The sequence below is a fragment of the Bubalus kerabau genome, chromosome 7 (assembly GCF_029407905.1).
Source record: "Bubalus kerabau isolate K-KA32 ecotype Philippines breed swamp buffalo chromosome 7, PCC_UOA_SB_1v2, whole genome shotgun sequence".
Taxonomy (NCBI): Eukaryota; Metazoa; Chordata; class Mammalia; order Artiodactyla; family Bovidae; genus Bubalus; species Bubalus kerabau.
In genome coordinates this window covers 114825571-114850428 of record NC_073630.1, presented here as the reverse complement: position 1 = coordinate 114850428, position 24858 = coordinate 114825571, and the positions used below count along the sequence as shown (strand labels likewise).

At 46.0% G+C, this 24858-nt stretch overlaps 1 protein-coding gene and 1 non-coding gene across 4 annotated transcripts in view; one reads left to right on the top strand and one right to left on the bottom strand.

Annotated features, from left to right (window-relative positions):
* Positions 1-23924, bottom strand: part of CC2D2A (coiled-coil and C2 domain containing 2A) — a 129895-nt gene extending 105971 nt beyond the window's left edge. For 2 of the 3 annotated variants that reach the window (XM_055589133.1, XM_055589134.1), the window contains exons 1-4: positions 23801-23924; positions 16417-16476; positions 13961-14044; positions 11213-11336 (exon numbers count right to left, since the gene is read on the bottom strand). In XM_055589133.1, the coding sequence (XP_055445108.1) occupies positions 11213-11336; positions 13961-14044; positions 16417-16455 (247 nt within the window). In that variant the 5' untranslated portion in view covers positions 16456-16476; positions 23801-23924. Of the gene's footprint in view, positions 1-11212; positions 11337-12945; positions 13700-13960; positions 14045-16416; positions 16477-23800 lie in introns of those variants that run through there. The other variant, XM_055589135.1, reaches the window with a different exon arrangement.
* On the top strand, positions 8902-8972 carry TRNAG-UCC (transfer RNA glycine (anticodon UCC)). The gene has a single exon. It is a non-coding gene; the product is annotated as a tRNA-Gly (tRNA).
* Positions 23925-24858: the final 934 nt, after the last annotated feature.

Genomic DNA, 24858 nt, shown 5'->3' with positions numbered 1-24858 from the left:
TCCAAGGCAACTCCCAAGAGCCGCTCCTTTGGGAGGTTCTCTTTGTCTTGTACTGAACTTTATAACATTTGTTTCCTGGGTCAGTCTCTCCAGCTCTTGGTGACTTTTAAAAGTATGCCTAAAATAAATGATCTGTTTTTCTTTCATTTGCATCAAATTTCACTGGATTCTGAACTTTATTTGCAATCGATACTGAAAAATTGGCTCGGAAATGATGCTTTAATCAGAGAAACCAACACAAATGAATGGAAAACAGATGTCAGTAATGAAGAAATTTATGTTCATAAGAAACTACTTAGCATTTGATAGTTCCTCCCTTAAGAGATGGTGCAAGTTGGAATTGCGGCAGTAATGTGTACTTTTTTCCTAAATGTTTATTTGATTTGGAACAAGCACCCGTTCAGCGCAATGCTATCGTCTTTATTTGGAATGTCACTGAATATGTCGTTGACTATGTACATGTTTGAATAGCAATTAGAAGCCGAAGCTTTCAGTGCGTGGGTTTATACTGCTGTTCATCAGGGAGGTGGCCCCTCTGGGCATGTGCCTGGGGCAGTGGGGGAAGCCAGATCATCAAGGATGCTTGTATCTAAGTATCTGAAGACAATCTGGACTTGACAACACTTGGAGCCCTGTAGCCTGTAGGGATGCTACAGTATAGAGAAGGTCATAGGTTCAAGGTCAGGAGCTGGGGGAGTAGAATTGAGCAACAGACCAGACCCATAAGAGGTTTGGGGAGTGAACCATCAAGAGGGAGTCAAAAATTTGGACGTAGGTGAGCAAGTCCAAGCTATGGTTTTTCCAGTAGTCATGTATGGATGTGAAAGTTGGACCATAAATAAGGCTGAGTGCTGAAGAACTGACGCTTTTGAGCTGTGGTGTTGGAGAAGACTCTTGAGAGTCCCTTGGGCAGCAAGGGGATCCAACCAGTCTATCCTAAAGGAGATCAGTCTTAAATAGTCATTGGAAGGACTGATGCTGAAGCTGAAGCTTCAGTACTTTGACCACCTGAGGCAAAGAGCTGACTCATCCTGATACTGGAAAAGATTGAGGGCAGGGGAGAAGGGGACAACAGAGGATGAGATGGTTGGATGGCATCACCAACTCAATGGACAGGAGTTTGAACAAACTCTGGGAGATGGTGAAGGACAGGGAAGCCTGGCATGCTGCAGTCCGCGGGGTCGCAGAGAGTCAGACATGACTTAGAGAATGAACAACAACAGAGCAGGCAGACTTGGTTGGCAGGATGTGGTGGGCTGGTGTTGTGGTCATTGGGTAGTAAGTGACCACAGGGAAGCCAGAGCATGGCCACGAGTAAAATACAGACAGCATTGGACTTTCCCTGGGCAACTGTAAACCATTATCTTTAAAGACCGATCAGAGTTAAGATTTGTGGGTGTAGAATGAGGCTGTAGTGCGGCAATTATAAACACAAATTCATTTAGTATCAATGAGATAAGTTGTGGGAACTATATTCAATATTCTGTGATAAATCATAATAGAAAATATGAAAAGGAATGTATATATGTGTACGATTGAATCACTTTGCTGTACAGCAGAAATTAACATAACATTGTAAATCAGTTACACTTCAACAATAGCAATAGCAAAACCAAAAAGAACAGATTTCCCTGACGTCTGTAGACTGGAGTTTCAGTTCTGGCTCTACCATCTACAGGGGCTGGTTCTCTTTGAACCTGAATTTCCTGATCTGTAAAACAATGCCTGATAACGGAGCTGCTCGGAGTAATGTAGTGCATATAAAGAAGGGGCCTGCTGTATGATCACCATCACCCTCAGAAGAGGGAATTCTTTGTGTTGGTTACTTAGTATCAAGTTCTTCTTCCAGCTGGAGAAGGTAAGGACGCTGGTGCCAGCCCCTCTGCGGGGCCCTTGCTATGTATCATCTGATTTCATTGTCATGACAGCGGCATGAAGCCAAGGCTTTTATGATCTCCATTTTATAAACGAGGTTCCTGCAGCTGAGGGAATCTAGCTTGTTGCTCCAGGTCCCATGACCAAAAGCAGTGACAAGTAGTAGTGAGCTCTGATGTCAGGGAATGTTTGTGGACTTGAAATGTTTATTTCTCTTAATTTTGGGCAACATAATGGAGTAAGCGTAAGAAAAGAGAATGAGGAATCTTGATGGAAATCTCATCAGAAAGCTCGCTGCCTGGCTTAGCACACAGTATTAAGTTCTCAGAGTTCAAGGTCATCAGGTGTATCATCTGTTTGTCTGCTTTCTCTCTCTGAGTTCAAGAGATTTATGATCTATTTTTCTTTCATTCTTCCTTCCTTTCTTTCCTCTTTTACTCTCAAAGTTCAAGGTTGCCAGATTTGTTTTTCTGTCTCTTCCCTCCATCCTTCCCTTCCTCCCCTTTCCCTCTGTCTCTTTTTCTCTTTCTGGGGGAGAGGAGGATGCTTCAGGTAAACAAGTGTTTAAGGAAGAAAACTACAATGAAATCATATGAGCTTAAAACAATCCCACAACTTCCTTAGCGTAAACCTTTTTGGAATAGGGAAACCACTGAATCTGAGGTTTTGCCTAGAAAAAGGGTAGATAAGTAGTGTTTATAAATCAGTCATGAGAAACAGCCTCTTGAACCTTTTATTAGTCCCAGCGCAGGTTGGGGAGGGGTGCCAGAAGGACTCAATATATGAAAATCAATCAATGTAACACACATCATTAACAGAACAAAGGCCAGAAACCGCATGATCACCCCAATGGATACAGAAAAAGCATCGGACAAAATTCAACATCCTTTTACGATAAAAACATTCAACAAACTCAGAACAGAAGGAAATTACTTCAACATGGTAAAGGTCATATATGAAAAGCCCACAACTAACACACTCAGTTGTGAAAAACTGAAAGCACCTCCTCCAAGGTGAGGAACAAGGCAAGGAAGCCCCCCTCTCCACTTCTAGGAAGCTCAAGCTTCTAGCACTCAACACAGTGCTACAAATCCAGACCTGGGCATTTGGCAAGAGCTGTAGGCTGTGTCCTCCCAAACTGTGATGTTGAAAACTAATCCCCAGTGTGATGGTATTTGGAGGCAGGGCCTTTGGGAGGTGATTAGGTCATGAGAGGGTAGAGCTTTCACGAATGAGATTAGTGCCCTTATGAAAAAGACCCCAGAGAGCTCCCTTGCCCCTTCTACCATGTGAGAACACAAGAAGAAGACGGCCACATAGGAACGAAAAAGGAGACCCTCCTTACCAGACACCATATCTGCTGGTGCCTTTATCTTGGATTTCTCAGGCTTCAGAACTGTGAGAAATAAATTTCTGCTCCTAATAAGCTCCCCAGTCTAGAGTACTAACAGAGCTAATAGACTAACACAGAGAGAATAAGTTACAAAAGGCATCCAGATTGGAGGGGAAGAAGTCAAATTATCTCTGTGTGCAGATGACATGGTCTTTCTTTAAAAAATTATTATTTATTTTAATTGGAGGATAATTACTTTACAATATTGTGATGGTTTTTGCCATACATCAACATGAATCTGCTATGGGTATACTGTGTCCTCCTGAATGCTTCTCCCACCTCCCTCCCCACCCTACCCCTCTAGGATGTCACGGAGCACTGGCTTTGGGTTCCCTGCATCATGGATCAAACTCCCACTGGCCATCTATTTTACATACAGTAATGTGTGTGTTTCAGTGCTATTCTCTCAAATCATCCCATCCTCCCCTTCCCCAACTATGTCCAAAAGTCTCTTCTTTACATCTGTGTCTCCTTTGGTGCTCTGCATGTAGAATCATCCGTACTATCTTTCCAGATCCCATATATAAGCATTAATATACAGTACTTGTCTTTCTCTTTCAGACTTACTTCGATCTGTATAACAGGCCCTAGGTTCACCCACCTCATTAGAAGTGACTCAAGTGTGTTCCTTTTTATAGCCGAGTAATATTCCTTGTGTATATGTACCACAAATTCCCCATCCATTCATCTGCTGATGGACATCTAGGTTGCTTCCATGTTCCAGTTATTGCAAACAATACTGCAATGAACATTGGGGGAATATATATCTTTTTCAATTGTGGTTTCCTCAGGGTATAAGATGATATGGTCTTTTGTAGATAAAATCCTAAAGATGCCACACAAATGCACACACACACACACACACAAGTATGCATGCACAAACTGTGGAAGCAAATAAGCAAATTCAGCAAAGTTGCAGCATGCTGCTGCTGCTAAGTCGCTTCAGTCATGTCCGACTCTGTGTGACCCCATAGACGGCAGCCCACCAGGCTCCCCCGTCCCTGGGATTCTCCAGGCAAGAACACTGGAGTGGGTTGCCATTTCCTTCTCCAATGCAAGAAGGTGAAAAGAGAAAGTGAAGTCGCTCAGTCGTGTCCGACTCTTAGCGACCCTATGGACTGCAGCCTACCAGGCTCCTCCATCCATGGGATTTTCCAGGCAAGAGTACTGGAGTGGGGTGCCATTGCCTTCTCCAAGTTGCAGCATAGAAAATTCATATGCAAAAATTAGTTGTGTTTCTATACACTAACCATGAAACATCTAAAAAGGGAAACTAAGAAAATGGTTGCATTTATAATAGCATGAAAATAAAACACTTAGGAATGGATTTAACCCAAGAGGGAAAACACTTGTACACTATAAAACACTGCTGAGAGAAATTAAAGACACAAATAAATGGAAAGTCATCTCATATTCAAAGACTGGAAAACTTGACACTATTAAATGTCAATACTACTGAAGGCAATCAATAGACTTAGTGCAATCACTATCACCGTCTCGATGGCATTTCTCTCATTAAAAAATTCATCCTAAAATTCATATGGATTATTAAGGGACCTTCCAATAGCCAAACCAATTTTGAAAAAGAGCGAAGTTGCAGGCTCAGACTTCATGATATGAAAACATTAAAAAGCTACAGCAATGAAAACAGTGGGCTGCTGCTGCTGCTGCTAAGTCACTTCAGTCGTGTCCAACTCTGTGCGACCCCATAGACGGCAGCCCACCAGGCTTCCCCGTCCCTGGGATTCTCCAGGCAAGAACACTGGAGTGGGTTGCCATTTCCTTCTCCAATGCATGAAAGTGAAAAGTGAAAGGGAAGTCGCTCAGTCGTGTCCGACTCTTAGCGACCCTATGGACTGCAGCCTACCAGGCTCCTCCATCCATGGGATTTTCCAGGCAAGAGTACTGGAGTGGGTACTGGCACAAAGACAGACATATAGAGCAATAAAATAGAATAGAGAGCTCAGAAATAAAACCTTGAAGATATGGCCAAATAATCTTCAACAAGAATGTGAAGATCATTCACTGGAGAAAAGACAGTATCTTCCACAAATGGTGATGGGAAACTTGCTATCCACATGGGAAAGAATGAAGTTGGCCCTTACCTTATACAATAAACTCAAGATGGATTGAAGTCATAATTGTAAGACCTAAAATTATAAAATTGCTAGAAAAACACAGAGGAAATCTTCTGACACTGAGATTGGTAATGATTTCTTGGATGTGACACCAAAATCACAGGCAACGAGGATTAAAGTAGACAATGGCTAAAATACTTCAAACTTCTGTGCCTTGGAGGACACAGTCAAAAGAGTAAGAAGACGAAGTATGGAGTGGAAGAGAATATTTACAAATCATATATCTGATAAGGGATTATTGCCCAGGATATGTAAAGAACTCCTACAACTCAACAATAATAACAAGAAAGCAAGTAATCTGATCAGAAAATGGGCAAGGGATAGGCCTTTCTGCAATGACAATAACTGGTCAACAAGCTTGTGAAAAGATGGCCAACATCACTACTCATTAAAGTAAGTAAGTGTTAGTCGCTCAGTTGTGCCTGATTCTTTGCGACCCTACGGACTGAAGCCCACCAGACTCCTGTGTCCATGAGATTTTCCAGGCAAGGATACTGGAGTGGGTTTCCATTTCCTTCTCCAGGGGATCTTCCCAATCCAGGGATCGAACCTGGGTCTCCTGCACGGCAGGCAGATTCTTTACCAACTGAGCTACAACTACTCATTAGAAAAACACAAAGTAAAACCACAGTGTGATATCATCTCACATAAATGAGGGTGGCTACTATTAAAAAACAAACAAACAAAAGGAAAACAACCAGTGTTGGTGAAGATATGGAAAAATGGGAAGTTTGGGCATTGTTGGTGGATATGTAAAACTTTGGTGTACCTGGTATGGAAAAGAGTAATGATGGTTTTCTCAAAAAATTCAAATTAGAAATGTCATATTTGTTCTTGCTCATGTTTAGTCATGTCCAAGTCTTTGTGACCCTGTAGACTGTAGCTTCTATCCATGGGATTCTCCAAGTAAGAATAATGGAGTGGGTTGCCATTACCTTCTCCAGGGGATTTTTCCGGACCCAGGGGTCAAACCCATGTCTCTTGCATTGGCAGGCGGATTCTTTGCCACTGAGACACCTGGGAAGCCTAGAAATACCATAGGAACCAGGAATTTCACTTCTTGGTATATATCCAACAAAATTAAAAGTAAGATCTTGAAGAGGTATTTGCATGTTCATATTGAAAGCAGCATTATTAGCAATAGTCAAGAGGGAGAAGCAACCCAAAAGTTCATGAAGGATAAATGGATAAGCCAAGGGTAGTCTTGGGATACTTGGAATATTATTCAGCCTTAAAAGGGATCCCTGTCACAAGCTACAATATGAACCTTGAAGACATGATGTCAAGTGAAGTTAGCCAGTCTCAAAGACAGATACTGTACGATTCCACTCACACTAGGCATCTGTGTGTGCACGTGCTTGGGTGCTTCAGTTGGGTCTGACTCTTTGCGACCCTATGGAATGGAGTACACCAGGCTCCTCTGTCCGTGGGATTCTCCAGGCAAGAATACTGGAGTCGGTTGCCATTTCCTTCTCTAGGGGATCTTCCCCACCCTGGGATCAAACCCATTTCTCTTGCATCTCCTGCACTGCAAGTAGATTCCTTCCCACTGAGCCACCAGGGAAGCCCAAGAGGTATCCAAAATAGTCAAATTCACTGAAACAGAGAGTGGTTTCCAGGGCCCAGGGGAGGAAAAGCAGGGAGCTGCTCTTTAACAGGGATAGCATTTCAATTTTACAAAATGAACTAGTTCTGGAGATCTATTGCACAGCAGTGTGAATATAGGTAATTCTACTCAACTGTACCTTGAAAAATGATTGAGATGGAAAGTTTTATGTTTTTTTTTTTAATAATTAAAAATTCTCTGGCAAAGACAAGAAGGAAAAAAAATGTGGCAAAATCTTGTTAATCCTTGGATAATATATGCTTCACTATACTTTTTACTTCTGTGTAGATTTGAATTTTCATAATGAAAAATAGGGTCCCCAAGGGTACTCTGTTTAGAATTCTTGGTAGTTGCCTTGGTGACATCAGATTTACTTTGAGAATATCCAAATTCCTTTGATAACCATACATATAAAACCTTAATAGATGAGCTGAAATGTTGTTAGTACAGGAAATAAGGTCATGTTTCCAGTTTCATTGTGGAAAAATAAGAAAAGGGGTCGAGTAGAAAACATGCCTGCATGATGGAAATCCCTTTTGCTAGACAATCGTGCCGTTTGCAGAGACATGGGTGGACCTAGAGACTATCATACAGAGGGAAGCAAGTCAGAGAGAGAAAAACAAGTATTGTCTATTAATGCACATATGTGGAATCAGAATAATGGTGCAGATAAACCTATTTGCAAAGCAGAAACAGAGACACAAACGTAGAGAAGAATGAATGTATAGACACCAAGGGGGTGGTGGGAGGAACTGGGAGATTGACACACATATGCCAGTGATACTATGTATAAAATAGATGGGGCTTCCCTGGCAGCTCAGTGTAAAGAATCTGCCTGTAAGGCAGGAGACACAGGAGCCATGGGTTCGATCCCTCAGTCATCCCTCCAAGATCCCTTGGAGGGCATGGCAATCCACTCCAGTATTCTTGCCTGGGAAATCCCATGGACAGAGGAGTCTGGTGGACTACTGACCAAAGGGTCTCAAGGACTTAAGACGTGACTGAAGCAACTTAAAATAGACAACTAATGAGAACTTACTCTATGGCACAGGCATGCATGCACACCTAGTCTCTCAGTCGTGTCCAACTCTTTGCGACCCCATGGACTGTAGCCCGCCAGGCTCCTCTGTCCATGGGATTCTCCCGGCAAGGATACTGAAGTGGGTTGCCATGCCCTCCTCCAGGGTCTAGCACAGGGAACTCTACTTAATGCTCTGTGGTCACGTGAATGGGAAGGGACATTTAAAAGGAGGAGACGTATGTATGCATATGTCTGATTCATTTTGCTGTACCGCAGAAACTAACACAACATGGTAAAGCAACTATACTCCAATAACAATTAACTTTAAAAAAGAGACACGGAGGCTTTCAGATGCACTGTTTTCTGCACTCGTTTTTGTGTTTCAGAGCTCTCGGTCTGGAGCCCTCGGTCCCCAGGACCCCCCCACGGAGATTCCTGCATGTCCTGTATGGCTTCTGATGTATGCCTGTCTCAGGCAGAGTCTCCTTGGGATCCTCATTCCTCGAACGCATCTGCCTCTCACTCTGACCTGCATTGACACAGTGAATGAGACCTGATCTGCCCTCTTGACCACTGACTGCTTCCTGCTGGTCTTGACCTCTCGTTTCTGATGGAAACTCAGGCTGCTCATCCACCTAGTGCCCCCCAGCTCATTTGGGGTTTTCTCTACATCTTGCTCACCAGTGCTGCCGAATCAGCATCAGCCTCCAGCTCTGCCCTGAGCGCCCGGCTGGTCACAACCTTTCTCAGGCAGGCACACCTTAGCATTGGATCGTCCCTTCCCTCTTCAAATCATACATAGTGGTTTTAATCTTTTTCTTTTGGACTAATGCATAGATTGTCTTTTATCTCTCTCTACTATACTACCACACTGGTGGTTCAGAGGTAGAATTCTCGCCTTCCACGTGGGAGACCCGGGTTCGGTTCCCGGCCAGTGTGCCAGATGATGGTTGTGTTTGTTTTGGGCGTCCCTTGTGGCTCAGCTGGTAAAGAATCCACCTGCAACGTGGGAGACCAGGGTTCAATCTGTTGGTCGGGAAGATTCCCTGGAGAAAGGAAAGGCTACCTGCTCCAGTATTCTGGTCTAGAGAATTCCATGGACTGTATACTCCATGGGGTCGCAAAGAATCGGACATGACTGAGTGACTTTCAGTTTCACTTTTCACTATACTACTAGATGTATGCACAGTCGTGTCTGACACTCTGCGACCCCATGGACTGTAGCCCATTGGGCTCCTCTGTCCATGGAATTTTCTAGGCAAGGATATTGGAGTGGGCTGCCATTTCCTTCTCCAGGGAATCTTCCCAACTGGGACTCGAACCCATATCTCTGTGTCTCCTGCTTTGGCAGACGGGTTGTTTACCACTAGTGCCACCTGGGAAGCCCTTATCTCCCTCTAAACCCCCTTATTTACTGTGTATTTATCTATTTAGAATACTGCTGCTGACAAGTGCTCAGCTGTATCTGACTCTTTGCGACCCCATGGACTGTAGCCCCCCAGGCTCCTCTGTCCATGGGATTTTTCTAGGCAAGCATACTGGAGTGGGTTGCCATTTCAATCTCTAATTTAGAATACTAATGCATATTATTTAAACATTTAAAACAGCACACACTATTTAAAATGTTTGCACATCCTCTTGATTTGATCCTCACAATCAACCCCATGGTGATACTGAAGTGTTATCTCTCCCATTTTAGAAAGAAGGAAAGAATTCACATTTCACAGAGCCTTTATTCCTAGACACATTCTGACATTTTTTTCCCCCTTGAGCTTAAAACAGGTAATTAAATATTCCATAGTTGTGCTATGGACTGAACTGTCCCCACATTTGTAAGTTGAAGCCCTGACCCTCAGTGTGACTGTATTTGGGGATAGGGCCTCTAAAGAGGTCATGAAGAGGTTATGTGATGGGGCCCCAGTGCAAAAGGGTTAGTGTCCTTCTAGGAGGAGACACCAGAGGGAATACACAGGGAGATGGCGGCCACCTACAAGACAGGAAGAAAGGCCTCACTGGACGCTGACCCTGTGGGCACCTTGATCGTGGACTTCCAGCCTCCAGAATTTGTGAGAAAATAAGTTTGTTTTTTTGAGCCATCCAGGCTATGGTATAGTATATTCGGGCAGTCTGAGCACACCAAGATAAACTGTAATCTTCAGTAATGAACAATTCTGTGCATTTAGGAACGGAAGCAGCTGTCTGGACTAAAGCGTGGTTCTGCTCTAGTCACTTGTACCAGTCCTATTGCGTTATTGCTCTCAGACGGGAACCGCATTTTTCTTAGGGTCGGACTTCAGATGAGCTTACTTCCAAAAGCTCTCTAATTTCCAATAGGTACTTTACTCCCCAGCTTAGTTACAGGGAAATAGGGTAACAACTGAGTAATAATTATGTAACAGTTAAGAAGTGTAACACACTTCCTTCTCTGGTCTAATCCATTGTTTGAAAAAAGGAACAAGGACTTCCCTGGTGGTCCAGTGGCTAAGATTCCCCAATGCAGGGAGCCCGGTTCAATCGCTGGTCAGGGAACCAGATCCCACATGCCACAACTAGAGATCCTGCATGCTGCAACAAAGATCTAAGATCCCATGTGTCGCAATTAAGACCCGAAGCAGCCAAATAATTAAGTAAATAGATTTTTTTTTTAAAGCAACAAGTGAGGGGTAATAATTTTCCCTACAATGAGCAGATAATGAATAATGGTCACTGTGATGAGGAAGAGTAATCCTGTGGTAAAATACAGGCCACGGTTCCTGGAGGGGAAATTGAGTGTGTATGTGTTGTGGGAGGGGTTGGGGGAGGGATGAGAGAAGGGGCCCTCAAAGGACAAGGTCTCTGAGAGCCTCAGAGACATCCTCAGATTTTCCAACATCAGATTCCAGTCCCATCATTGACAAATATGCCTTGCTATTTCACCTGCCTTTGAATTTCTACCTATCTGATTATTTGCTTCCAAAATTCTGTAGCTATATAACTATGTCCTGTGGTTGTGTCCTGTCTCCCAGACAGATGCTAACCTAGAAATTTACTCTCAGAACTGGGGTGAAGTGTTGTGGAGGGTGGTGGACACGTACCAAAAAAAAACAAAACAGTTCCCATGACAAGTGCCTGTGTTGCTCTGTGCCAATCACAGGAGGCAGCAGATAAATACCGAATGAACTGAATGCAGAGACACTTACTCCGGGCGCCCCGTCGGCTCGTCATGCCCAGGAGGCGGGTGTCAGAGCCCTCTTGCACCGGCTCCTGTTGGTCGTCCACAGGGGAGTTTTCCAACACCATTTCCTCACGGCCGGCAGCCGGCAGCTGTGGGCATAGAGTCAGAGGTTGTGGCTCCCAGAGCTTTGGTTGACTCAGATCCTGTCTTGGGATGAGGTGGGTCACTTAGCAAAGGGACAGGCCTCGATCCTATTCAGATCTAGATAATCCTGGTCTCTGTCACCTGGATGTCTGTGGTCACCACCCTCTCACCCCACAGGAAGCAGTGGTGATCCTTTCTCTAAGAGGTTTCTTATTGGAGAGAGTGACCCAGGCATCCTAAAATAAAATGAGTATTTTCACTTTTTCTAGGTACAATGTGTAGCACTCTGTAAAATTTGGAGGAAAGGGAACTAGAAAAATCGGGATCAGACTGCTTGATCCCAGCCCTAACTCATTTGGTGAGAGAGTATGCTCGGTTGTCTGATTCTTTGCGACCCCATGGACTGCAGCCTGCCAGACTCCTCTTCCTCTGTCCATGGGGTTCTCCAGGCAAGAACACTGGAGTGGGTTGCCATTTCCTACTCCAGGGGATCTTCCTGACCAGGGATCGAAACTGCTTCTGCTGCATTGGTAGGCAGGTACTTTACTACTGAACCACCAGGGAAGCCCATTTGAAAGAAGCAGTCAAAATGTTGTGGGTTAATCTAAGGCAAACACCAGCCTCTGACTCCTCCCCCAGACTCTTAGAGGAGGGTGGGCAGGTGAGCAGAAGGAGCAATGCAGGCCATAGGTGAGTGATGGCCTTTGGACCAGCCAAAGGCTGGCCTCTGAACCCCAATGTACAGCAGGACTCTGGGTGACTTAGTGAACTGCCTACCTTCCTTCCTCACTGTAAACGAAGGGAAATAAAAAGCCCATTCACTGAGATGCTGCTACCTGTCAGGCACTTGGTAAACCACAGACATTCTGACTTAAATAAATGTCCTGGGGTAGACCTGAGACATCTGATATATATTAAAAAATCCCCTAGTGATTCTGAAGTGCCACTGGGGTTAGAAACCGTCCCCCAGATTTCTCACAAAGCCCGGACAACTGCACGTGGTCTTGATCAGGGCTCCTGTGCAGTGGAGGAAAGACATGTCTCTGGAAAGTGCACACCTTCTCTCCATCCCCATGCCTTCCTCCAGCTCAGTAGCTGCACCTCCACCCTGGTCACCCCTGCTCACTGTGCCTGTGGCCTTGGAACTGGGAACTTGAGCTCTTTGCTTCTGCACTGGCTCATCTGCTGTCTCCTTGGGGCTCCCTGGCCCCCGGCTGGCCCTGCAGGAAGGGTTAAAGCTCCCTGAGTGGCCAGGGGACCAGCCCTCTGGCCGGGTACCACTTCCCTCCCCCCGCCACCCCCACCGGCCCGCTCCATCCACCAGCAGAGAAGGAGGCGCCAAGGCCCAGTTTGCCCCAATGGGATGGTGCTGGGTGAGGCGGGGAGCTGAAAAGGGGGTCTATCTCCAGACTTCAGCTCTCCCACTGCCCTCCCCACCTCCCGGGCTCCCCCTCCAGGCAGTCCCATCACGTGACTGCTGGCTCAAAATGGCGTTCCCTCCTCCTCCCTCCTCCCTTGCTGGCATCTGGATTTTCCCGATCAAACTGCCCCTCCACGAGATCTTTCCTGCCTCCCTCCACAGGGGACGACTCCTTGGCAAGGGCATCTATTTACCTTGAGAAGGTGGCTCTTACCCCAGGATGCTCTAAGCCAGGAAGGGCAGCTTCTGAGGGAGAGCAGGGCCAGGGGCGGGACCACCAGCCAGCACTCCGCCCGGGAGAAGGGGGTTGGCCTCTGGTTTAGACCGAGCCGGAATTTGGGCTTGGAGTTGGAGAAAGTGGGAGTTCCCAAGATTTGTTATCCTGCACTGCCATCTACTGCACATCTTAGTTTATGGCCTTTGATGATGTCGACTTAAAAAAAAAAGATGCACAATACGGGAGCTGCGAGTTAAGTTTTATTTGGGCCAAAATGAGGACTGCAGCTTGGGAGATAGCACCTCTGATAGCAGCTTCTGGAGAAGCTGCTCCAAAGAGGGAGGGGGAAAAGACGGTATATTAGTGATTTTGGTAAAGGGTGGGTACATGCAATCAAGCACGTATTTTTTTTTTTTGTAGAAAGTTTCTGCTGGTCTCGTGAAGCTTCTTCTAGTCACGAGAAACAGTCGTCCCCATGAAGGAGTTTAGTGTTTTTCTAGATATAAGGAGATGTAAGAAGTGGGCTCGTAAAATCAGCTCCTGAGAACATCTGACTATGACCTATCCTGCCAGTTTCCCAGAGCACAGAGCGCCTCCTGTCTGCTCTCCACCCTGAACTCCTCCAGGGGATGTTGGAGGTCAGTGGCTACAGCAGCTCGTGCTTTCATCCTGGTCGAGGCAGATGGCAAGCAGCCATGGCAAGTGCTGAGTTGCGGTTGACAATGACGGTACTGAAGGGCCTCTTTCCAGCACTTCCAAACTTCTCTCCAGGGATGGGAGAAACCTTAGGGGAAAGATGCTCCAAACGCTGCCCATGGCTTCATGGTGAGGGTCATCCATGAGGCCCTTCACCTGGACCACCCACCCGCATCCCTGTCTCCTCCAGAGAATCCCAAGTGCTGGTACCCACGGGAGGCCGTGCGGCCCCTCTGGATGCGGTGGGCTCTTAACCGACAGCCCAGTAGGCAGACGCGGGCTTCTGCCGTCCCTACCTGCTTCTTTCTTTTTTGTCTTGGAACCTTCAAGGGCTTCTTCTGTCTTTCCTCTTCTGCATCCTCACCGTTGTCAATGAACTCCTTTGTGAAAATGCAAATGGAAGTGTGGTCACTTAGTGTGTATGTATAAATCAGAAAAAATGGTAAGAAAGGAAGAGGGGTGGGATTCTTAGGTGTTCCGATGACCGCCTTGGCCTGGACCCTACACCCCCTACTGCCGAATGTGGCTGAAGGGGCAGTTGACAGAGCTACACAGCCACCATCTGCTTTGCTCCAAAGAGACACATTCTTGAAAAGTTGTATCCAGATGGAAAGATGATCAATGAGATAGTGTTGGAGATTCCATGGCCCCAGGTGCCCATTCAGGCCTGGGGCATTAACTGGGTGCTTACTGTGTTCCAGGGGGCTTTCCTTGTGGCTCAGATGGTAAAAGAATCCACCTGCAATGCGGGAGACCTGAGTTCAATCCCTGGGTTGGGAAGATGCCCTGGAAAAGGGAAAGGCCACCCACTCCTGTGTTCTGGCCTGGAGAATTCCATGGACTGTATAGTCCATGGGGTTGCAAAGAGTCAGACATGACTGAGTGACTTTTTCACTTTCACTGTGTTCCAGGCCTTGTGAGCACAAGAGGTGCCTGGTGACTTCCTTCAAAAGTCATAACATCATGAAGGCCACCAGCAAGTGGATCTTCCAGGACCGATGTTCTGATCCAGATGGAGGCCCCTAGCCCAAGAAGACAGAATCAGCCTAAGGGTTTCCAGGCTTGGGCTTCTCTGCTCCCAGCCTTACAAGCCGGTAGAGGTTAATGAAGGTACGTGTGAAATCACCATGGATGTTTGGACTTAATGGAAATTTTTGCAGGTCTTTTTGAAAGGGGAGAAATCCTATAACAGTGCCAATTTGGTTTCTTTTTCCACATGATGCTTTCTAAATTTGTGGTCAAAAGTTTTTAAAACTGAAGCTTCTCTAGTTTCCAGCTTTAAAGTTTTCTAGTCTGACTTTTTCAAACCAGAGCACAAGCACCTCTGAGTGTAAAAGAGGTTGCGGGATGAATCTAGAACCCCTCCTGCGATACCAGATTTATTTGACATTTTTTTCCTGAAATTGGGAAATTTCGGTACTTCTGCTGGAATTTGGAACACAAAGCAGGGATTTGAATCATGTAAGGTTTCAAAGAAATGGCATACAGTTTGCTGGGCTGGGCTCTAACCACACCACAGTGTGCTTGGCCTCAGTTAGAGGAGACCTGAGCCTTAACTGCAGAGGGAACTGAGGTCCTGGCCAGGGAAGGGGCACGGCCTTTGTCTACAGGACCTGATCCAACTGACGTCTGCTGGGTGCGAGCCCCACCCTCTTTTAAGCCTTCTTCTTCAGGGCCTACCAGGAATTCACCAACTTGGATTATAAGACATTAATGTTGAGTGTGCAACTATGGCTCTTAATTCAAGTCAAAGTTCTTATTGACTTAGATCGGACTTGTGAGAAATCTTCATATATATATATATATATATTTTTTTTGGCTTTCCAATCAAGTTTCGATCCTCCATCAATGGAAAGCTGTGCAGAAGGACCTCAAATTAGACCGAATGTGAATTCCAAGAGGACTCAGGGTTTTTTTCAGTGTTGTAGCGCCAGGGACCAGAGGCACAATCCATCTTTGTTGCGTGAATGAATGAACACAGCTAGATGGAGCTAAGTTGTTAGTACTTATCTTGCTTAAAGTGAGTCTTCCTGGTCTGATCTGGATTCCTTCAGGCTTGTGAAGTACATATTGAAAACAGCATATTGTCCCATTTCTGCCTCTGTGGTCTCAAGTTACTAAGCACTGGAGCCAAGAGAGAAGCAAAGACTGAGAGGAATACTTTCTTTTCTGTTTGGTGGTCTATAATCTCCAAACTGGAGCTGGCCTTCCTCCTCTGCTCCAGATGGTGTTTAATGATGTTTTGCACAGAAAGAGTTAGAAATTGCAGGACCCTGTGGGGATTTTATTAGCTGTCATAATCTATAATTGTTACCCTCATGTTGAATTTCTTTGGAGACCAGGTGCTTCAGCAGAACTGGGCCCTGTCGTAGGTGGTAACTCAGAACTGCTGTCTGTTGGAATTCACGAAATGATGACAAAGCATGCTCAGTCAAGTCCGACTCTTTGTGACCCCATGGACTGTAGCCCGCCAGGCTCCTCTGTCCATGGGATTCTCCTGGCAAGAATACTGGAGTGGGTTGTCATGCCCTCCTCTAGGGGATCTTCCTGACCCAGGGATCGAACCTGCATTTCCTGTGTCTCCTGCATTGCGGGTGGATTCTTTACCTCTGAGCCATTGCGGAAGCCCTACACTTGCAGTATGTGTGCAATAAATGCTTGTTGCTGGCCTAACTTCCATTCACCAACACGTGTGACACACGTGCATACACACACTCACACATCTGTCAGGTACATCTAAGCCACCACTCACCTCTGTAATTATTTTCACTTTTTCTTCCTTGGACTTCATTTTCTCGGCGGTGGCTCCTCCCTGACAGGCAAAGAACAAAGAAGAAGTCAGGCCCTTTGAACTCAGCCAAACATCTTTCTTCTTACTATTGACAACTCTAAAGCTAACCTTGATGGCTAGGGAAGTGTTTGAGCTGAGTCCAGCCCCAAGGAATACATTCTTAGGCCCCAGGCCTGATGGACATGAACCCCAGAGGAGAAGGAAGGAGGCTGGACCCTCAGTCCCCAGAGCTTGGCAAGGAACCTGGCTTTCCTGTGCAGGAGGTGGGACTCAGGAGAGGGTTCTGCCCTTGGTGTCCGACGACCCTGGTGGGAATCTAGCTCCGGAACGATTATTTCATAGCCTCTCCTCTCCCTTCCCTGGTGGATCAGACGTTAAAGAATCTGCCTGCAAGGCAAGAGACCTGGGTTCCATTCCTGGGTTGGGAAGATCCCTTCGAGAAGGGAATGGCTACTCACTCCAGTATTTTTGCTTGGAGAATCCCATGGACACAGAAGCTTGGCAGGCTACAATCCATGGGGTCGCAAAGAGTCGGACACGCCTGAGTGACTTTCACTTTCCTCTCCCTTCAAATGTCCACCATTCTGTCCCTCCTCACTCTCTGCTCTTGGCTTTGGTTCTCATTTCAAGGGCAAAGAGGTGAGGCCAGAGAGGCCCCCTTCCCTCCCCTGCCCCACCCCACTGAATCATGGCATCCCCTCTGCTTCCAATAGCTCCTGTGGTCTGTCCTGCTCCCATCTGGGCCAAGGTCTCTGCCTGGGTCCTGCTTCCACCCTCTCCCTGTCCAGGACCTTGATTCAGACGGTCTCCCCCCTTTACCTGCATAATCCATTCTTCCTGCTTTTTGGGTTCATTCCCATCTGTGTACAAAGGCCGTTTCCTTAAAAAAAGCTCTCTCTGGGTTTCATGTCTCTTTCTACCCATCACTCAATTGTTCAGCCCTCTACAAGGAACTCCTCAGACCCTCTCTTTCCAAATCAGTGTTTTGAGCCCAGCACTTCCTGACTGTGCTCTTGCCAGCATCTCTGAGTGTTGCAGAAACCAGTCCTCGAGAAACCAAGCACCACTCGGAGAGTTGGAGAACTCAGGTTTATTACGCTGGCGGGCCCAGAGGAGTTAATACTCCAAGATCTGAGCCCTGAACAAAGGGGTTACAGAGCTTTTGTAGACAGACTACAATGGGCAACACCAGCTGTTAATAGGCTGGTTTAAACTAAGAGATTTCACGTGCACGCAGGAACAGCAGTCAAGACGGGGAGAGGGGTGCCTGATCTTTACACTTGATTAAACAGGTTTGCAGGGGCTGGGCAGTTGCAAAGAGCAGGACAAGTGTGAGTGAGATAAGCTCCAATTCCTAGTGTTGTGAGTCCCCACTTTCTGAGACTACGTGACCTATATGATCCAGACTTTGCAAGTTGAGTTACAGAGGCAGAAGGAGAAGGAGGCTATGTAAAATTTTAGCTTTTCTTCTTCATGAGGACCTCCGCATCACCATGTCTCATGTTCAGTCCTCAATCCTCAGCTTAGTTGCCCCATCAAAGGCGGTAAGTAAGGAAAGTGACTCGTTGCCTTCTTTTTCTTGCAAGACCTTCTTTTCTTGGCTTCTCAGGTACACTCTTTCCCAGTTCTTCGCCTGCCCACTGCTTCTCCTGCTCAAACTGCTGGTCTGGTGAGCACCACGCGTGACAGTGTCTGGGGAAGAGCCTCCCTCAACTCACTCCCTTGGTGAGCGTGTCTCGTCTCTTGACTTTAAGTACTGTCTGCCTACTGAAACTCCCCACAGTTAGACCAAGGTCCACACATCTCCCCAGAACTCCAGACTCAAGTATGCACATGCTCCACAGACACCTTCCTGTGTGTGTGCTCAGTCACTTAGTTGTGTCCAGCTCTTTGTGACCCCGCCAGGCTCCTCTGTTCCTGAAATGTTCCAGGCAAGAATACTGGATTGGGTTGCCATTTCCCACTCTAGGGGATCTTCCTGAGCCAGGGATTGAACCCGTGTCTCTTGCATTGGCAGCCAGATTCTTTACCACTCTACTACCTGGGCCCCAAACAAGCTCCTTGTCATCACCCTGAATCTGCATGTCCTGCAGCCTTCCTTGCTATACGGCACAGTTCAGTTCAATCATTCAGTTGGGTCTGACTCTTTGCAACCCCATGGACTGCAACACACCAGGCCTCCCTGTCCATCACCAACCCCTTGAGTTTACCCAAACTCATGTCCATTAAGTTGGTGATGTCATCCAACCATCTCATCCTCTGTTGTCCCCTTCTTCTCCTGCCTTCAATCTTTCCCAGCATCAGGGTCTTTTCAAATGAGTCAGCTCTTCACATGAGGTGGCCAAAGTATTGGAGTTTCAGTTTCAACATCAGTCCTTCCAATGAACATTCAGGACTGATTTCCTTTAGGATAGACTGGTTGGATCTCCTAGCAGTCCAAGGGACTCTCAAGAGTCTTCTCCAACACCACAGTTCAAAAGCATCAATTCTTCGGTGCTCAGCTTTCTTTATAGTTCAACTCTCACATCCATTCATGACTACTGGAAAAACCATAGCCTTGACTAGATGGACCTTTGTTGACAAAGTAATGTCTCTGCTTTTTAATATGCTATCTAGGTTGGTCACAACTTTTCCTCCAAGGAGTATGTGTCTTTTTATTTCATGGCTGCAACCACCATCTGCAGTGATTTTGGAGCCCCCCAAAATAAAGTCTGCCACTGTTTCCACTATTTCTCTATCTATTTGCCATGAAGTGACAGGACCAGATGCCATGATCTTAGTTTTCTGAATGTTGAGCTTTAAGCCAACTTTTTCACTCTCCTCTTTCATGTTCATCAAGAGGCTTTTTAATTCTTCTTCACTTTCTGCCATAAGGGTGGTGTCATCTGCATGCTATAATGCACAGAACTCCATCTTTTCCCCCACCAGGCCAGAAACATCGGAGTCATCCTTGAGTCCTCTGTGACTCTCACACGACACATCACGTCCAGTCCATCAGAAACCTTACCTGCTTCACCTTCATATTATATTGAGAATCCAACCAGCTCTAAACACCTCACTGTTGCCACCCTGGTCTGGCATGGTTATCTCTTAGGGACTTTTTGTAAGAGTCTTCTGATTTAAGCTTCCCTTTTGGCTCAGCTGGTAAGGAATCTGCCTGCAATGTGGGAGACCTGGGTTTGATCCCTGGGCTGGGCAGATCCCCTGGAGAAGGGAAATGCTACCCACTCCAGTATTCTTGCCTGGAGAATTCCATGGACTACGGTCCATGGGGTCACAAAGAGTCGGACTCTACTGAGCGACCTTCTCCTGACTTCTCTGCTTCCAGCCTCACTTACCTACAATCCATTCTCTGTATTGAAGCCAGAGTGAATTGTTTAGTGTGTAAGTGAGGTCATATCATTCCTTTGCTCAAAATTCTCCAGTGACCTCCCTCTTTTAACAGAGTTAAGCACAAAATCCTTCAATGGTCTACAAGGCCTTGTAGGATCTACACTTGAATCCTCTTGGCTCCGAGCCTTTGCAGTGGATCTGCTTAGAACTCTCTGTCCCAAGCATTTTCGGACTCTCTCTCTCTTTCATTTCCCTCAAGGCTCTGCTCATATTTCATTTTATCAGAGAGACATCCTCCCTGAATGCTTACAATAATTGCCTCCCCGCCACCCCCTTGGAGCTCCTCAACCACCTTATAGAGATTTCTTTTTCCATGGTATTTATCACCAGTTGACATATATATTTATTTGTTGCCATCTGCCCATTCTCATTAGAACACAAGTTACAGGAGGGCAGGAATCTTTGGTCATTGTTTAGCCCCAGAGCCTAGGACTGCTGTACCCAGTAGACATGATAAATGTTTGTTGAATGAATGACTAAATCATTCTTTTCTGTCCGTGTCTTCCTTGGCCACATTCTGGAGCCCTTCGGCACGTCATTGTCATCCTTGAGATGCTGAGAAGATTAAAGGAGAGAACGCAGGAGGAATGGCAGGGCTGACATATTATAAGCCCTTCTTAATAGCTGTGGAATTGGAATCTTAACTGGACTTGGTCACGTAAGCAGCTCATCTGAAGCACTCAAGCTTTCTTTGACCCTAACGAGGAGTTAGAATGTTGAAGGGAAATAAAACATCTGAAATTCTATTGTCTCCTGTTCAGACCTTCTCACAGGCTACAAAGAATGGAGGAAGGGAAATGCCGCAAGCAGCCAAGAAAAATAAAAGGGTGAGGAGGTAATCTAGAGAGAACCAGAGGGCAGATAGTCAACGTAAAATGCTACAGGACATGGGAACTCTCTGAAGCACAACTCTGGTAATTATGAAATGGGGAAAAAAGAACTGTGCAATATTTTAGTGGCTAAAAAAAGATCCTCCATAAATTGAAAATGTTACATATGAAAGAAATAGAAGCAGAACATGAAAAATGTGATGGGGTTGATTTTTTTTCCTCCGTGTGTATTCCTGATCATTACCTTTGAATGAGTTTCCAAGGAAATCAAATGACATCAAAATTTATCTTGTTATGAACACTGTTGCTGAGAAAACAAATCAATACTCCCTAACGTTAATATGCAGCTTGTCATCATCATGCGTATTGAGTGTGTGTCATTAATAATATATTCCTCCTGCAACATCAAAATGGGAGCTGTGGTTCAGTGTAGCCTTATTTGTGCTCTCTCTAGATGCACTTTATCACTAGGGCTCACAGGAACACTTCCAGCCAGCAGTAAAGGCCTTTGCACAGGAGGCGATGGAGGATCCTCTGAGGTTAAGCTCGGACAGGCTCCACGATTTGCCATTATGATTATTAAACGTCATGTTCAGAACTTGACCGCTGCAGCCCTCCTCCATGGCCCCCTGCCTCTCTGTTTCAGCACTCAGCCTTGTTTTGTGATGCCAGTAACTCGTCTCTCTTAGTCCACCATTCTGGAAATACTTACAACTGAAAAGCACAGAGGACTTCCCCCTTGTGAAAGGACTTTGTCTACTTTAGGTCACCGATTTATTTAGTTTAACTCAATGCAGGAAACCAAAGATATTTTTCAAGGAACGTACTGACACCTTCACCCAAACAACCGGACCTTCTCCAAGGGCCATCAAATGATCGGAGTCCTACCCAGAGCATCTTGTGGTAGATTCTATAGGACGCAGGGGAAAAGGACGGAAAGTATACGAAGAGGGTGGCGTTGTATGCGAGGCATTTCAAACTTGGCTGCTTAAAAGATAACATAACAGGTTCGATCTTCTAATATCTCCATGAAAAAAGAAAGAAAGATAATATAATGTATGCACCCTACTCCAGAACACCTAAGACATAGTTTTATAGAAAGAGTGAGGACTTTGTAAACAATTGTATGGACCTGGGTTCAAATTCCAGCTCTATTTATCAGTTATGTGATCTGGGAGCAATGCCTTCAGCCCTCTGAGATACATTTCTGTATCTGTAAACTTGGGATTATAATTCCTACCTCGATAAGTGATTGTTTTATTAGGGTTAAATGATAGAATCTCCATGACTCAGGGCTTCGCTGATAGCTCGGTTGGTAAAGAAGCCGCCTGCAATGAAGGAGACCCTGGTTCAATTCCTGGGTCAGGAGTATCCCCTGGAGAAGGGATAGGCTACCCACTCCAGTATTCTTGGGCTTCCCTTGTGACTCAGCTGGTAAAGAATCTGTCTGCAATGTGGGAGACCTGGGTTTGATCCCTGGGTTGGGAAGATTCCCTGGAGAAGGGAAAGGCTACCCATTCCAGTATTCTGGCCTGGAGAATTCCATGGACTGTATAGTCTGTGGGGTAACAAAGTTTTGGACATGACTGAGCGATTTTCACTTTCACTTTCTTTCAAATGATGATAGAATGTATGTAGTAAACTGCCCATCATGGACCAGGCTGTCAATACTGAAAAGTGGTATTTTTAAGAAAATGTGATCCTAGAGGGGGGAAAGTAGAAGAAAGTTATAGGGAGGGTAAAAAAAAAAAAAAGTGGGGGGGTGGAAATGGAATCATATGAAAGACCTTAGGTGACATCAGATCTTCCAGGAATGCCTTCGGTTCTCAACTTTGAGTCATTGGACCGAATAACACTTCTCACCCTCGCCTCAGCTGGCCCAGGGCAGTTTCCTTTCTGTTTCCTTTTAGGGTGTTTCTGAAACCTTCCTGTGTCTTAAATCCCATGAGCCTTTTCTACCCATGGACAGCACTTAGCTTTTTCTGTCTTATCTTGTTAAAGCCTGGACCTCTGGGCAGGTCGAAACACACCCTGTTTGATTTCTTTACCTAATTCTCCAAGTTCTTCCAGCCATTGCTTCCTAGAGTAAAAGGTGAGTGACAAGCAGCTTTATAGAATCATTTTATCAGCTCAATATAGTGAGTATGGTCTTCAGAGTACATATAAACACCGCATCTGAGCTGTGGGATGATACACGCCCAGTGCATTCACTGCGTGAGCGCACAGTGCTTCCGGGCCCTCCCTGGGGGTCATTCCGCGGTGCTTTGAGCACTCAAAGCCTTTCATAAATCTCCTGTGGCAGTTATCTCGCTGTGCTGTTATCTGTTCATAGGTCTGTCTCTCCAGCAAACTCCGAGCTCCTGACCTGGTCTGGCTCCCTTTTGCACACTCTAAACTTCAACAGCTTGCTGAAGCCTGGTGCCCTGGACTGTTCAATGCATGTTTGGTTGAATGACTCCTTAAATAAGCTCGAGGAGATCCATTTGCCAGAGATTTCTTTCTGGTGCTGAATTTACTTGCAGAAAAGTTTATATGAACATCCAGTAACATCCATGGATTTCCCCTTAGGCTTTATTAGCCTCTCAGAGCCCCTCTTTGCAACGAAGGGAAAGGATCAGCTTAATTCGCAGCTGATAGAATTCTTTGTCTCTGGGCGAGAGCAGTCAGCCTTTGTCTGTAGCAGCCCTTCCTCTGTCTAATGCTGAGGAAAGTGAAGCTTGCAGTAACTAGTACTTTGCCCCTTGAACCGACTCGCATGAAAAGACCCAGAAATGCAGCCTGCAACCAGTATTTCTGGGAGACAGGAATGCAAGAGGATGGCGGGCACGTTCCAGGAAGGAAGTGGAGGGAGATTTTAGAAGGCATTCTCCCCCAGGGGCTGTCATGAGCTGGACTTACATTTCCTGCAAGCTAGGCACCAGGCAGTGGCTCTAAGCAAAGCAGCCCGAGTCGTGCTCCATGTTTTCATCTCAGAAGTAAAGCATAAATATTATAACGACAAGGACTCCTATGTTTACAATTCATTAAATCGGCTCAGGGTATCCCGGGGAGAGGCTGAGCTCCGAGCCTGCGCTAGCAGGACCTCACTGCTCCAGCCCTGCTCCCGGGAGGAACTGATTTACCTTAAGGAACTTTTCAGGGCACTTTGCAGATTCTGCTTTCTGTGTTGAAAGTGGAGCGAGACGGCTCTCCCTGATGATGCTTCTAAAAAATTCCGGAGGGCAAAGGCTGAGTGTTGGGGCGGCTCCTGGGCTGCTCCCTGGGAAGCTGCAGCCACGTCTCAGCAAAAACACCCGCTTAGCAACCCGTTCCTAAGGAAGGTCACTCCACGGCTTTTTTTTTTCTTTTAAAGCGACAGGTTACTTCTAGCACAGAAGCACACACCAGGGTGAGCAGAAGCGCACAGCTCACAGGAGAAGCACACAGAGAATGAGCCTGGGGGCGCTGGGCAGACAGGAGGCCAAGTTTTCAGAGCAGCCCCCTCCCTCACGTTATAGGTCACTGGGCACTTCTGATCAATGGCAGGCAGGCGATGCTCAGAGATGGGTGGCTTAGAATCAGGAACGGTCCTCGTTACAGGATGAGGATGTCCGACTTGTCTGCCTCTCATGCTCCCTGAGGTTGGTGTGGACTGTTCTCTGGTTAAACGTGGAAAATTGAATGTGTGAGATGACTCTGCTTATTCTCTGAATCAACCTGAACTTATTGAAAGAGGAGATCACTGGTAAGGCTCAAAAAGCAAAGGAAATGGAAAAAGAGGCAAAGCCAATGATTGAGGACTGGAATGAACAGACCAAAGAAAGCCACACGCCGAGTATCCTAGGACGTGTGTATGTGTGTATCTGGGTCCTTCTGTGTGTGTCCCTGTCTGTGTGGGTTTGCGTGTGTTTCTGGGTCTGTCTCTGTGTGTGTATATATCTGTGCGTGCATCTTTGTATATGTATGTGGGTGCATCTGTGTGTCTGTGTGTGTCTGCATATGTGTGTACGTGTGTCTGTCTGAGTGTCTAGGTGTGTGTGTACATGTGTGTATCTGGGTGTATGTATCTGCATGTGTGTGTGAGTCTCTGTATGTGTATGTGTGTGTATCTGTGCGTGTGTGCATCTCTCTGTGTATGTGTGTCTCTGTGTATATGTCTAAGAGTCTGTGTCTATGTGTTTGTGTATGTGACTATGCATAT